Raw genomic sequence first — 15,682 nt, 5'->3', positions numbered from 1 at the left:
TAACCTGGGCATGTGACCTTGACTGGAATTGAACCCAGGACCCTTCAGTCTGCAGGCTGATGCTCTACCCACTGAGCAAAACTGGCTAGGGTTGTCCAATTGTATTTTGAGAAGGAGCCACATTCTTCATCTCTTCATCTTCCTTTCAATGTCTCCCCTCTTCCAGCCCTCTCCTGCTCTGAGATTCACTAAACCTGTCCTCCTCAAGGTCAAAGATCACAGTTATTTCTCTTTCTCTGAGAGGCAGGCCTTCCCTGACCACCTTCTATATAAACTCATCTAATATACATTTACTATGCATGCTGCTTATTTGCTTTCTGTATTGTCTGTCTCCTCCCACTAGGATAGAGTTTCATGAGGCAGGAATTGGTATCCATTTTGTTCACCACTTGATACTGAGCATATAGACCAGTGCCCAGCACATGGTAGTTACTCAGAGAATATATGCAGTTAACAAGAAAACAAATCACTCTGGAACTCCAGGTATCTTCTCTGGTCACTCCTCATCTCCTGCATGTCCCAATCTGCCTCTACTTGCCCCCAGTACGTTAACCTTCTCAAGGCTCCATCATCAGTGGTTTGTTTTTCTCATTATAATCCTTTTATGCATCACATGGGCAAGGTTATTTTAAGGTTCATTTATAGATCAATATAATAATGTACATAAGGAATTTGTAGCAGGCCATGATACGCTAGGCTAAATACTTATCTTTTAGAAACATACAAAATGTAGGAAACTGATATATGCTCTCCAGGAGTGTAAAGCTGATATGCAAATAACCTCTGTAACCATTAGATATGACTTCAGGATCTTGTGTAGTACTGAGTTGTTCCTCTGGGTTACAGCTCACCATGGCCTCTGAATGTATCCTGATGGACCCCATCTGTCTGGTGGAAAATCAGAATAATCAGCTGACAGTAAACCCAACAGCACTGGAGATTCTAGACAAGATCTCTCAGCCTGTGGTGGTGGTGGCCATCGCAGGTCTGTATCGGACAGGAAAATCCTACCTGATGAACCGCCTGGCAGGAAAGAACCAGGGTGAGTATTGTTCTGGGGCAGGGCCATTTGCTTGGAGGCAGTGGTAACAGAGGCTGATCATGCCTCTCTCGTGGTCATCCTTAAAAAAGGCCTCATTCCTCCCAGTGAAGAAAACTTTTAAGTTTAATTGCTAGATTTATAACTTCACCCCTATCTGTCCACAAAATGTCTCTCATTTCTTCAGTAGTAAAGAGTTCCCTAGCCCTATCAAAGATCCACCCATTAGTCAGCTCAGCTCCAGAAAGTATTCCCTTCCTTTCTCCTACATTACTTCTGCTCTAAACTCTAGCATACAAATATTGTTCAATAGTTGCTTTTTTTAAAAAAGGGGATAGGAAGTAAACAAATAGTATATTTTTTATATCCCATATTTCAATGGGGCTACCATCCATTGTTTGCTTCATTTCATAGCAAAACTTTGATGAATTAGAGCCCTCTCTCTCTCTCTCTCAATTCTCTCTCTTTGTTGACAACTTGTTTACCTCCCAAAGCTGAGACCAATTACCTCCAATTATACCCTGCCTTTCCTTGCTGGGGTAATGGGAACATCAGATTACTATGGATTAGTCAGAAAGCAATCAAACACTATCACATGTATAAGAGTGCAGACCACCTCAGGCTTTATATCCTGTCTGTGGAATATACTCTGGATGTAGAAATTGAATGGCTTCAGCCATGCTGACTCAACCTCCCTGAGGTATTTTATCAAGTTCATTTCCATTCTTCATTGAAAGAGACATTGGAAGATGGCAGAGGTTCAAATTCCTGGACTTTGGGACAAAATATGTCATCAGTGGGTTCCTTAGCATATACCTCACACCCTCTCTCACTGTGTGTTTAATTTCTGCCTTTGGAAAGAGGATCTAGAAAATCTCACAGTTTCTTTCTCTTTCCCCCTCCATTTTGTCACCACGTGAAGCAGTGAGCAAAGAACTCACCATTTTTTAGAAGAGAAAAAAAAAACTGAGGAAAATACAGGGATAAAGGGGAGGGAAAAAATCCAATAAAATCTGCTGTATTATCCAGGTCCTGGCAGGACTCAGATGACCAACTTGGGGGTACTGAAGAAAATTTAATGAGGGATGATTTACAAGGGCATAAGCACAGTACAAAGAAACAATGCATACAGAGTGGCAATAGCAATGGCCAGGTAGACTCTAAAACTACTATAGCAGATGAGGCAAGCAAAAGTGGATAACAGAATGTGGCAAAGACCAGAGATATGGCATGGAAGCGGGTGTGGCCAAAGGTAAAGTAACAGAGGCACTAGGACACCATGGCTCACTAGGAGGAAAGTGGGGAGAACATATGTCTGACCTCTGGTCTCCTTTTGATGCCTCCCACTGGTTGAAATCCACCAGAACCTGAAGGACAAGGGAGCTCTTCAGTGTCAGAAACTAATATAAAAGTCAAGCGATGGCTGGGGAGGGGCGCAGTTGTTTGGAGCATTGTCCTGTACACCAAAATGTAACAGGTTTGATTCTGGGTGAGGGCACATACCTAGGTTGCAGGTTCAGTCCCAGGTTGGAGCGTGTACAGGAGGCAGTAAATCAATGTTTCCCTCTCTCATGTCAAATTTTATCTCTCAGCTATCTACCTACCTATCTCTCTCCCTTCCTCTCTCTAAAATCAATAAACATGTCCTCGGATGAGGATTAAATATACATATCGGTCAGTAGAGGTTATACTAATTCTGTAATGTGACATAGCTTGAACTACTAGGGATAGTATGAGGTAAACAGAGGACATAAAGTGTTTCTTGAGAAGGTCCTTAATATGTATAAAGATTTGGATAGGCTGTTCTTGATGAAATGAAAGCAACCTTTCTCCCAGCCTGGCACTCACATTTGAGAAGTTTAACCAATGTAACCTATGGGCAGCCTGGACTATCTGCCGTTACTCTATACGCTTTCTCCTCTTCCTTTGCAGGTTTTCCTCTGGGCTCCACAGTGCGGTCTGAAACCAAGGGCATCTGGATGTGGTGTGTACCCCACCCCTCCAAGCCCAACCACACTCTGGTCCTTCTGGACACTGAGGGCCTAGGCGATGTGGAAAAGGTAAGGCAAAGAATTTTTTGTTCTTGATACTCCACTTACATTTTAATTTGCCACCTCAACTTTCAAAATGTATTTCTCAAAGCTACAAATTCAATTAGGAATAATGAGGCAAACTTCTATTTTGTAGAACTTACTTTCTTGGTAAACTCAATACTTTGATTAAGAATAGCTCTTTTTATTTTTACACTGGGGCAACAACTACAAGTTAAATACTTATTGGACAGCTGCATTCAGGGCTTTGTGTTAGGTACTGCAGATATGGCAGTGAAAGAAGCAAAGACCAAGAGCATAGTTGAGGATTAAGTAATATGCAGTGTTATCAGGGATATAAAAATTGAGATCCTAACCCAGTCATTCCCAGAGGAAACTATAATCCATGGGACCTACTAGTTAAGATGTAAGAGATTAATGGGGTTGGAAGTAGGACCCATTAAAATGGGTTACAGTGAAATAATCTACTTAAAAATCTCCAGAAAAGCTTTAGCTACCAGGAATATGTATTCGTTAAAGATGAATTTTGCACTGATTTCTCTAAAAACACAAATTAGACCCACCAAAAGCACTATTATGGGGTAATATAAGTATTTTGTATTTATAGTGTGACTTGTAATTCAATATTTTCTCCTTATTTATGTTAGCATGAGTCAAAGTTGAAAGTAGCACTAATACATCTTTGGCTTCCATTACTGAGAAGGAAAAATAAAGATGTGGAGGGAGAATGAATTTAGAATATCTAAATTTAAAAAGCCTCTAGTTCTGTGGATAGTTTTCTTTCCTCAGGGACTAACAGTCCTCCCTCTCTGGTTTACATAAGCATATTTCTAATTTACCTTAATTTTATTGGTGAGCTCACTGACTCACTCAGTCCTACAACATTGGGGAAGGCTTGATCCAGTCCATCTTCCATGATTGCTTTTGACATCCAAGTGAAAAGCTACAGTGACCACATTTCAAATGTGTTAGCTCTTGCCGTCTGGGGTGATTTTCTTGGTGTGATTTACAAAGTGCTGTCAGTAAAAGAGTGCTTGAGTTGAAGAGGAATCTGATTCAAGGACACATCCTGTGTAACTTAAGCTTTGACCAATAAATACTTTATTGATCTCTACTTCCCAATATAGTAAGTACTTGAGTCCGTCATCCATGTACTGGGACCTAAGTGAGAAAAACCTTTGATTTAAGCTGACTGGGTTACTAACCTTGGATTGTAAGAGATGGTTTTGAGTGTACAATTTATAATATACAAACCTAACTTTTAAAACAGTTTTTGAACTAGTCAGTTGTAGTTGTAGCTCACTACCCTTATTCTGTTTTTTTTAAAGGAAGTAGTAGACCTGGGGAAATCCAAATCTGATGTATTATTAAAAAGTTAGAAGAGGGTGCAAGGGCACTCTTTGACACCAAGGTCTTTTCATAAATGAGGTTTTATCACACTTCTTCAAGAACTACAGTCTTCAATTGTGCATTCCAATTCTCCACATACTAAATGCTGAATAGTTTTTAAATGAGCTCTTCACTGACATATTTCTTATGGCCTTCTATGTTCCAGGTTTGCTTATAAATGAGAGCCCTCCTTTGTATTATAAAACAACAATATTTGCCATGTTATTTTCCCAAAGTAATACAATGAAACTACAAAATGATACTAGAAAATATTCAGTAGGTCAAGGAAAAAAATGACAAAAGGTTTTACTCAAATGTTTTAATTACATTTAGCATTGACATCTCTTTGAAGAAACATGAAATTTGTTTTTTACCTAAATGATGAAGATTTGTGGTTTTTTAAAAAGTAGATAATATTTAAAACTAGAGGCCTGGTGCACGAAATGTATGCACTTGGGTGGGGGTGAGGGGCAGTGTTCCTCAGCCTGGCCTGCACCCTTTTGCAGTCTGGGAGCCCTTGTGAGATGTTCAACTGACAGCCTAGGCCTGGAAGTGAGCCTAAGCTGGCAGTCAGGCATTCTTAGTGCTGCCATGGAAGCGGGAATGCTCCTGCCACCACCAATGTGCTCACCAGCCATGAACCCAGCTACTGGCAGAGCAGCAAGAAAAAATGGTAGTAAATCATCTAACTCTACAACTCAAAGAATTAGAAAGAGAGCAACAAGAAAACCCCAGAGTGAGCAGAAGGAAGGGCCAATTAATGATTCTCTCTCTTTTTTTAAAATATATTTTATTGATTTTTTACAGAGAGGAAGGGAGAGAGATAGAGAGTCAGAAACATCGATGAGAGAGAGAAACATCGACCAGCCGCCTCCTGCACATCCCCCACTAGGGATGTGCTCGCAACCCAGGTACATGCCCTTGACCGGAATCGAACCTGGGACCCTTCAGTCAGCAGCCCGACGCTCTATCCACTGAGCCAAACCGGTTTCAGCTAAACTTGTACTTTTAACAACAGATCTGGATTGTTATCCTTGGCTTACTGTGTAACTAGTATTGTGTGGTTCACACAATACTATGACTTTGAATAACTAAGGGTTCCATTAAGTTAACACTTTATTTGGATAAAAAAAAATTAGCCAGTCTCTGTTTTTCTTCCATGCTTAATTAGAAGTGAAGGGTAGAGGCCCTCCAGAGTCAGCAGTTCATTTAAAGATCCTTTTCTTAAAGGATGTCTCATGCTCTCAGGTTTTTCATGCATTTATTTTTAAGTACCTGCTCAGTCACTTGAGGTGAAATGCTTGAAGTAGCTTTTCCAAGTTGGAGTTCCTCAAACTTAAAGTTTTTACTAGTTCCTAGTGTTTGGAACACTAAGGCTGTTGCAGAGAGAGTACAATTCGCACATCGCAGGCCCGAGAAGGCTTCATGGTTTCCGACTGAAACACAAGTCAGCTTCTGTAGCTTAAGGTTTCATTTCCCACATTGCTCCACTTGTTTTAGATCACTTATTACACTGGGCTCCCTTCCGGTTTTGTTTTCATTGTTGTTTATGTGATGAAAAACATAATCCTGTAATTTGACTTGAGCCATAATACACAATTTAATATTAGCTCATCTTATAGCTATCAAGCTTGTTTTGTGGGGGGGAAAACAAACAAACAGACTAAAACCTAAGTAAGTCTAGATTTAGCCAGTTTAGGTGTAATTTGTATGTTAATGATGGATTATATTGTAAGATAAGAGATAAGTTGGGAAAATGTGCCTGTTGAGGGAAAGATCAGTGCATTTATACACTTAAACTTTTCATTACTGTGTTTCCATCTTAGAATACAGGCATCATTTACAGTTTGGCTTTGAGAATGTTTCTTTCATTAAGTTTATAGTAAGTGTATTTTTTAAAAGAAAAAACTCCTTAACATTTTCATTTATTTTTACGTCTTTAATGTAAAAGCTTTATTAAAATGGTAATTTTTTGCCCTGGCTGTTGTGACTCAGTGGTTAGAGCATTGGCCTGCACACTGAAGGGTTGAGGTTTCAATTTCCTGTCAAGGGCACATACCTCGGTTGCAAATTCAATCCCAACCCTGATTAAGGTGGGAGCGGGTGGCAACCAATGGCTCTGTCTCTCTCACATCTATGTCTCTCTCTCTCTCTCTCTTTTCTTTCTCTCTCCCTTCTTCCCTCCCTCCATTTCACTCATTCCACTCTCTCTAAAAAATCAATGGGAAAAATATCCTCAAGTGAGCATTAGCCAAAAAAAAAGTACTTTTTTTAATTTTTAGTTTTCATTTTATTTTTTGAAAATCAAAACAAACAAAAACAATAGACACCTAAGTCCCCTACTGTAATGCACTTTCTAGGGCGACCCTAAGAATGACTTGTGGATCTTTGCCTTGGCCGTCCTTCTTAGCAGCATGTTTGTCTACAACAGCATGGGCAGCATCAACCACCAGGCCCTGGAGCAGCTGCAGTATCCTTCCAGGAACCAAACCTCCATGTGCCATGGAGGCTATGGGAAAATAACTGAGACTATTTTTGACCTTGTGGTTTCCTCATGTCAATCATCATGGTTGAAGTAAAAAGAACACAGGGTGAATAGGAATGTTAATAAAAATTGTTTATTGTTTATTAACAATAAAAATTGTTAATAAAAAATGTTAATAAAAATCTGGGTAAGATCTGGAAATTTTGGTGGGGAGCATTTCTCATTCCTTAACTAAGATCCCAGCTATGTGACTGAACTAACAAAGCTAATCAGGACAAAGACGTCTCCCAGCTCTGGTGAAGTAGATGACTCAGCCGAGTTTGCAAGTTTCTTTCCAGACTTTGTTTCAATCATCATGGTTGAAGTAAAAAGAACACAGGATGAATAGGAATGTTAATAAAAATTGTTTCTGGGTAAGATCTGGAAATTTTGGTGGGGAGCATTTCTCATTCCTTAACTAAGATCCCAGCTATGTGACTGAACTAACAAAGCTAATCAGGACAAAGACGTCTCCCAGCTCTGGTGAAGTAGATGACTCAGCCGAGTTTGCAAGTTTCTTTCCAGACTTTGTTTGGGTTGTACGGGATTTCACACTGGACTTGAAGTTAGATGGATGCACCATCACTGAAGATGAGTACCTGGAGAATGCCTTGAAGTTGGTTCCAGGTATCAGAGGATGGTCTGAGTGGCAGAGGGTTCAGTGGGAAGTGTGATAAACTGAGTCCTGTTTCTCAGCACTAAGGTCAATCTTTATTTTTTATCAACTGAAGCCCGTGTTAATGGTTGTATGTGTATGACAGGTGGGTATGGTTTCAGTTGTTTTTATTACTGAAAAAAACTCAAGTGACCAGAATTTAAGCTGGCTGAGAAAATGTAGAATACATTTCTAAAATGATTTTAGAAAAATTGACACCATGAAAAATAACTTAGAGGATTATAGCCGGTGCCAAAACTTTTTAAGGCTAAAATATTTGTGTTGCTTACTAAGATCAGAGCTCACCTACTAGTATTTCTATTTAGCAAAAAATGCTCATTAGTATGAAAGATGATAAACACAGAATCACAAACATATCAAATGACTTTATTTTTGAAATACCTTTCATGTTGTGTATTTTAATAGCTTGCATGGTTACATTCTTAATATAAAAGATATTTGTATAAATGTTCCCCCCCCAAAAAAAAATAATTCACATATCATTCCTATAAGACTTTCAAATCCTTTATTATTTGTTTTTTATAACATTGCTCTCTTCATTCTATAGCCTCATACAATATTTTGTAATATTAAACTCCTAACACTGAGTACATTTAGCAGGGAGAATAATAGGTAGTACCTAAGAACATATTCATTTTTGTTTATTTAATAATTTATTTATTAATTCAAGAATCCTTTATTGAACAGCTGATATATGCCTAGAATCACACTGTGTGACATTGTCACATTCAGTATAAACTGATATAGAAAACGGATGAGGTCTCCAAGTGGCATTAGGTTAACATTACTTTTTGATGATGTGTGCTAAAAAAATCTATGAACGTATCTATATTGCTTGTTTTTTTTTAACTCTTATTTTTAGTAGTTTTTCATTACTGTTCTGAGTATTGTCTATCCTTCACATGAAACTTTTCCCAGAAGTATCATAAATATCTTTATTTCTACCAGAAAACAATTCACTGTCACTTTAGAGCCCACATTTTATTTATGGCCTGAGGACTGTAATACCAAAAGTATTTCTGACCATTTAGGAGATTAATCTATCATTCGAAAATAATAAACAGTTAAACCATTGGGCACCATGGAAGGGCTAAGGAAAATAACCATAAGTTTCTTCACTTGGGATAGATGCCTTCCTCCTGTCTTCTCCAGAAGTACTTTCTATGCTCCTGGCTCTGGAAATAATAAATAAATAAACAAACAAATAAATAAATAATAAATAAACGTAAAATTTCTATGCTTTGGTAGATTATTAGCATTAGGTTGATTTGCATGATTAAATAAAAGGAGACTTACAGGAATCAGTGTTACAGTGATGCAAAAATCCCTGGAAATGAATGTTTTCATCTCCTTGCCTGAAGACTGCCTCATCAGTGATTAGTATTTTTCTTTTTTATAGGCGAGGATGCCCAAACCCAGAAATCCAACATGCCTAGAGAATATATCAGGAAGTTCTTTCCAAGGCGGAAGTGCTTTGTTTTTGACCAGCCTACAAATGACAAAAAAGTATTACACTATATGGAGGAGATGTCAGAAAGCCAACTAGAATGGAATTTTCAGGAGCAATCCAAAAATTTCTGTCAATATATCCTTACACATGCAAAAACCAAGACTCTAAGAGAAGAAATCATTGTCACTGGAATCGGTGAGTGTTCGTTGTTACAGCAAGTTTCTCAGCAGTTCAGTGTGTGTGATTGTACTTTGAATTTGTTGGTAATTTTGTTTCCTTCTCTATCTGATGTGGAAAACCCGACATTTATGCCACATATAGACATGCATGCTTTTTTTCATTAAAGTTTCCCTATACGTGGGATTGTTGAAGCCTACTGTGTCTCATGAAATTAATATCCTAATGACATAAGCACAAGCTGCTGTTAAGGGCAGGAATCTGCATGGTGATGACAAGACCAATGAGATGGGTGTGTCTTGTTGAGGATACACAAGATATTTTGAGAATTTACACCAGTAAGAAAAAATATATAGCAGAACATAAGGCTCTGAAATCTCATTAGCGTTTGAGGTGAAATTTTTACTATAGCTTTATGTGCAGGCTAGATTCACAGATATGCCAACTGGGCAGACACACAGTGCCCTATGCTGAGATGGTCCCAGGCTTGGCTTAATGTTTGTGTCACTGTCCTGAAATTCTTGATTTTTTTTTAAAGGGGCCCCACATTCAGTTTGAAATAGTGTCCACAAATTACCTACTTTACTTACCTATAAGAGAAATTCATTTTATAACTTCAGTGGGAAATTATTCTAGGAAATTCTTGAATGTGTTGGATGAGATTATTTTCATACTAGAATGTGATGAATCCACAAATAAAAAAAAGAGTGAATAGAATAAACAATAATGTCATTATTAGAAAGTATATACATAAAAGTAAAAGGAGGAGGCAACAAGGAGGAATATGGAGAGAGAAAAAGAAAAAAGAACCCTTCATCTCAATAAAATTGCTGGGATTTTTAGAATGCTGATCTTGAAAGCTTATAAAACAGTGAGTGAGAAAGTCCTTTTAATTTCTTCAATATAATGTGTCATTCAGGGTTGGGGACTCTGGCAAAAGCCTATGTGGATGCCATCAACAGTGGAGCAGTGCCTTGTTTGGAGAACATGGTGACAACTCTGGCTGAGCAAGAGAACTCAGTGGCTCTACAGATGGCAACCGACCACTACAGTGAGCAGATGGCCCAGAGGGTGAGCTTCCCCACAGACACGCTGCAGGAGCTGCTGGACCTGCACACAACCTCTGAGAGGGAAGCCATTGCAATCTTCATGGAGCACTCCTTCAAGGATGACAACCAGGTGTTCCAGAAGAAGCTTATGGTAAGGTATCTTAGCATACATCCTCCCTGAAAACTGCCCTTCTATAATGATGCCTACATTCCCAGGTTCTGTGAAACCCTCCCCCATCTTCAAGCCAGCAATGATTCATCATATCTTTTTGTATTGTTTCTAATTTCTGTGACTACCTACTCTGCCATCAACTGGAGAAATCTTCTTTTAAAGGGCTCATGTAGTTAGGTAATGCCCACCAGAAATTTTCCATCTTAAAGTCAAGCTGGGCTGTATAACATAATCTAATCATAGGATTCATACTCACCATACCCATGGGTCCAAGGAGTATGTAGGGAGTGGACACCAGGGGAGAGAACTCTTAGAAGACATCAAAATTCTACTCACTATCAGCACCTTCACTGAAAGTTTGTCTTTGAGTGTGCCTTTGACTATTTTATAGGTTACAAAAATCTCTCAGTTCATATAGAATAAAACCAACTTCATTAAAATGTCAAAGTCCAGCAAATACATTTTCTTTCTATATTTTTGCACAATCAAACCCTCATTGAAAAAAATTATGAGTTGTTTTAAACTCTGTTCAGAGACTGTTGAACTCATTAGTGGGCAATTGATTTGTGTTGTATATATTTTATCCATAGCAACCCAAGTTTGTAGAGGAAAGTCATATTGAACTCTCCATTGCTCATTGTTGATCAACCCTACTCCTGATAAAGGAACCATGCATAAAACTGGGGTGCATATTTGAACGATAATAGGGAGTAAATCCTACAACTTCACATCCAAAGAAAAATAAATGTTTATAACTATACTAGTGGCCCAGTGCATGAATTTGTGCACATTGAAAGAAAATTAATTAGAAGAAATAAATCAGTATTTGCCCTTTCTCTATAATAGATGTGTCAACCAAATTCATGATCAACAGTGACAGAGCAAAACACACACATGTGATTGATTGGCACCAGCAAGAGCTTTATATGTATCGCACATGCGCAAGTCAACTTGACCATATATATATATAGTGTCTAATTAGACCTGCTTTCTGATGTAGCTAAATTTTTTCCAGCCCAGTGAAGCACCCCAACTTCTCTTTCAGGTAATTGTCAGCAACACAGCAGTAAATATCAACATGAAGTACATTATTGTTGTAGATTTTGCAGGGAGAACAAAGGGTAAAGAAATGATTTAACTGCAGCAGTGTTCTGTGCAGTGAGAAAACCTGAAGTCATTTTCAAGGTCCACCATTTCTTACTTCTTTTCAGTTGGGTCAAGTTACTAAGCTTTCTAAATCTCCATTTTCTGGCTAATGAAAAGAAAATAGGATTCCACCAAGTCTCCTATCTACCTACTCCAGGACTTCTGGGAGTATCAAATTAAATAAAGCATGGGAAAACACTTCACAGACATTTGGTAAAGTGTAAAATGTTTCCACCTAGCTGTAAAGCCTGGGCTGAAGAAACTGCATGGAGACTAGTCGTTGCTAGGGAGAGGAAGCCGGGTATTGCTAAGTGATGTCGTTACCTGGATGGACACTTAGCATATTAGTCTTTTATATAGATGGATAAAGCGAGGATGTTAATGACTTATTGTGGTGATCACTTCACAATGTATACAAATAATGATTCACTAAGTTGCATACCTAAAACTATTATAATGTCATGTGTCAATTATATATCAATTTGGGAGGAAGGCACCATGTCTACTGACCTCATAATTTCACAGGGGTTGTACCTGAGCCAAAGTGAATAAGGGACTTTCCATATAATGCCTGGTCATTCCAATTCCCAGTCCACCCTGATGCCATCACACTGCTTCTTTTAGTTTTCTTTTTAATTTTTTCAATTACAATTGACATACATTATATTAGTTTCAGGTATACAATACAGTGATTAGAAATTTATATAACTGACAGAGTTATCACCCCAATAAGTATAGTACCCTTCTAGTACCAAAGTTATTACAGTATTATTGGCTTTATTCCCGCTGAATAATATGCATTGTATATATGTACCATTTACTTGCCAATTACCTGTTGATGGACACTTAAGTTGCTTTAATATCTAGGCTACTGTAAATAATCCTGCAATAATGTGGGGTGCATATATCTTTTCAAGTTAGTGTTCTGGATTTCTTCAGATAAATACCCAGCTGTGGAATTGCTTGAGGAGTTCTATTTTTAATTGTTTAAGGAGTCTCCTCACTGTTTTCCATGGTAGCTGCACCAACTTAAAATCCCACCAACAGTGCATGATGGTTCCCTTTTCTCCACATCCTTGCCAACACTTGTTGTTTGTTGATTCATTGATGATAGCCATTCTAACTGGGGTGAGGTGATAGCTCATTGTGGTTCTAATTTGCATTTTCCTGATGACTAGTGATATTAAGCATCTTTTTGTCTTTTGGTCCTCTGTATGTCCTCTTTGGAAAAGTGTCTATTCAGGTCCCCTTTCGATATATTAATTGGATGTGTGTGTGTGTGTGTGTGTGTGTGTGTGTGAGTGTGTGTGTGAAATTGTATGAGTTCCTTCAAAATTTTGTGCATTGACCCCTTATCAGATCTATCATGTGTTATTGGCAAATACCTTCTCCTGTTCACTGGGGTGTTTTCTCGTTTTTGGAGATGGTTTCAAACAATTTAGTTTGATGTAGACACATTTATTTTTTTTCTTTTGTTTCCCTTGCTTAAAGAGACATACACAAATATATATATATATATTACTAAGCGTGATGTCAAAGACTTTACTGCCTATGATTTCTTTTAGGTTTCATATCTTACATTTTAGTCTGTAATCCTTTTTGTGTTCATTTTTTTTGTATGGATCTGTTCAGTTTTCTTAATATTATTTACTGAAGAGACTGTCTTTACCCCATTGCATATTTTGCTTCCTTTGTCATACATTAATTGACCCATACAGGGGGAGGTTTATATCTGGTATCTCTATTCTCTTCCATTGACCTTATGTGTCTGTTTTTATGCCTGTACCATGCTGTTTGGGTTACTATTATTTACTGTATAGTTTCATATCAAATAGCATGATATGAAACTTTTGTTCTTCTTTCTTAAGATTGCTTTGCCTATTCAGGTCACTGCTTCTACCAGACTTAGACTTGCTTAGCAAGAGGTACAGGGAATGCCAAGGCCAACCATTGCTTTGTGGGGGTTTCTAGGCCTTTCAAAGATTTTAAGACAGTGTCGGTGTGAGCTAAGACTGGCCACTTGTGTGGAAAACCTACTGGAAGCAATTGGACCAGGTAAAAACTGGAGTAATGTCTCAAGAAATTTCCATTGTAATCTACATATATAAAAGCTCAGTGACTAAAGAGTAGAATGACCATAATGACCGGAACACTAGTCGCTATGAGTTCCACTGCAGCAGCCAACTGGCCCGATCTAGGACCTGATCAGCCTCCCCAACTGCCTGTGGCCACTCTCCCTGGCCACCCTGCCCCTGATCAGACCCCTCATCACCGATTAGGGGCGGGGCTGTCTGGCCCCACCCTTGACTTCCCCCTCCCCAACCCAATCAGGGACCAGACCGACAGCCCCTTCCCTTGGCTGGCCAACCTCCTGGGATCCCTCCCCGCAGGGCCAGCCCCTTGATAGGCCTGGATTGCCGGCCAGGCTGAGGAATCCCACCTGTGCACAAATTCGTGCACCAGGCCTCTAGTATAAATTATGTTAGCCATGTTATTAGAGAGCTCAAATTTGGTTCCCATTTGTGCCTGCCAGCTGGGTGGGGAGAGTGCTTATCAAAGGAGCCATGGGCACCTGCCCCCACTTCTCCCCAGAGAGGGCCACCCTGACCTCTGCCCCTGCACCATAGCCCTGACACTAGTCAATTACATTTCTCCCTGTATAGCCCTGGAGCCTTTCAAACTGCTGCCCTTGCAAGACTAGGGCAAGTGAGTCATTTCCTAAGCCCCTCAAAGGGAACACCTGTGACTCCCGAAGCCCTCCTCATTCATTCACAATCCCTCCAGGTTTTCACAGACAGACATTGGAGGAATTTCTCTTTCTGGTCCTGGTTTCTTGAAGTGGGACACAGGGTGTGGGTTGGGACTCATCATTCCACAGGAGGACTCTCAGCCACTGAGATATCCCTCCTATTCTTAATTGCCACACATAAGTGTGAGACCTGCGGGCTCCACATCTCCGTGCCTCCTACCAGTTTTATTGTGGTATCTCTTTATATTTTTCATTACAGGGCTTCTTTTCAGCTAGTCTACAGCTGTTTCTTGATGGTTGTTCTATGATTTAATTGTAAATTTAATGTGGTCCTGGAGGAGATGAGCACAGCAGTTACCTACTTCACTATCTTGACCTCAAGTAAGACAGCTTCTTCCAAGAAGATCACAGTTGGACCTTCCCTTCTAACAACTTCTCTCCTTTGGGTTTCTCCACATTTCCCTGCCAGGAAACCATAGCCATGAAGAAGGAGTATTTCTTGCTGCAGAATGAAGAGGCATCTGGCAAATATTGCCGGGCCCAGCTTAAGCAGCTTTCAGAGCCCTTGATGGAAAGTATTTCAAGGGGAACTTTCTCTGTGCCTGATGGATACAAGCTCTACTTAGAAGCAATGGACAAGCTTGAACAGTCCTATAACATGGTGCCCAGGAAAGGAGTGAAGGTGAGATATAAAAAGATGGGAGAAGGATAGGTATTGGGGTCAGAGGTCTTTGTGGATGCTTCTTAAAATCTAAGACCACACCACACCATTTATGGAGAAAAATCAGAGCATGGCAAACCTACATTTTTGTCTTTTATATCCATAATAAGTTAGAGGCTTTTACATAAACCAGAAATATTTCTTCCTAAATATGGGATTTATTATTATCTAAAATCTAGATGAAATAAAACATTTGTTTTATTTAATAAACAGTGTAATAGTTTTGTGCTAAGTATAGGAGATATATAATTAAAGAAACAATGTTCTCAAAAACCTTATGACCTTACTGAAAAGGGACATATAAATATTCAATTGGATATGATGGGATATGGTCATCATACAAGTATACACTGATAGTGATGCTGCTGCTGCTGATGATGATGATGATAATGGTAGTGACGCCTAACATATGTTGAGCACTCACTTTCTATTACACGTACCATCTTAGGTGCTATGTTTGGATTATCAATTTATTAGAATAATACCATCTCCATTATACACCTGAGGAGTGAGATACACTGAGAAGCTAATAAGTTACC

At 39.0% G+C, this 15,682-nt stretch overlaps 1 protein-coding gene across 1 annotated transcript in view; it reads left to right on the top strand.

Moving 5' to 3' along the window:
* Positions 1-15,682, top strand: part of LOC102769233 (guanylate-binding protein 7) — a 21,247-nt gene that overhangs the window by 2,423 nt on the left and 3,142 nt on the right. Inside the window, exons 2-8 of the mRNA XM_006769040.2 lie at positions 847-1,042; positions 2,972-3,099; positions 6,840-6,949; positions 7,434-7,630; positions 9,079-9,324; positions 10,226-10,506; positions 14,892-15,104. Coding sequence (XP_006769103.1) covers positions 853-1,042; positions 2,972-3,099; positions 6,840-6,949; positions 7,434-7,630; positions 9,079-9,324; positions 10,226-10,506; positions 14,892-15,104 — 1,365 coding nt within the window. The 5' untranslated portion in view covers positions 847-852. The remainder of the gene's footprint in view (positions 1-846; positions 1,043-2,971; positions 3,100-6,839; positions 6,950-7,433; positions 7,631-9,078; positions 9,325-10,225; positions 10,507-14,891; positions 15,105-15,682) is intronic.

The sequence above is a fragment of the Myotis davidii genome, unplaced genomic scaffold (genome assembly GCF_000327345.1).
Source record: "Myotis davidii unplaced genomic scaffold, ASM32734v1 scaffold124, whole genome shotgun sequence".
NCBI lineage: Eukaryota > Metazoa > Chordata > Mammalia > Chiroptera > Vespertilionidae > Myotis > Myotis davidii.
The sequence above is the reverse complement of the archived record's forward strand: the minus strand, read 5'-3'. Positions and strand labels throughout refer to the sequence as shown.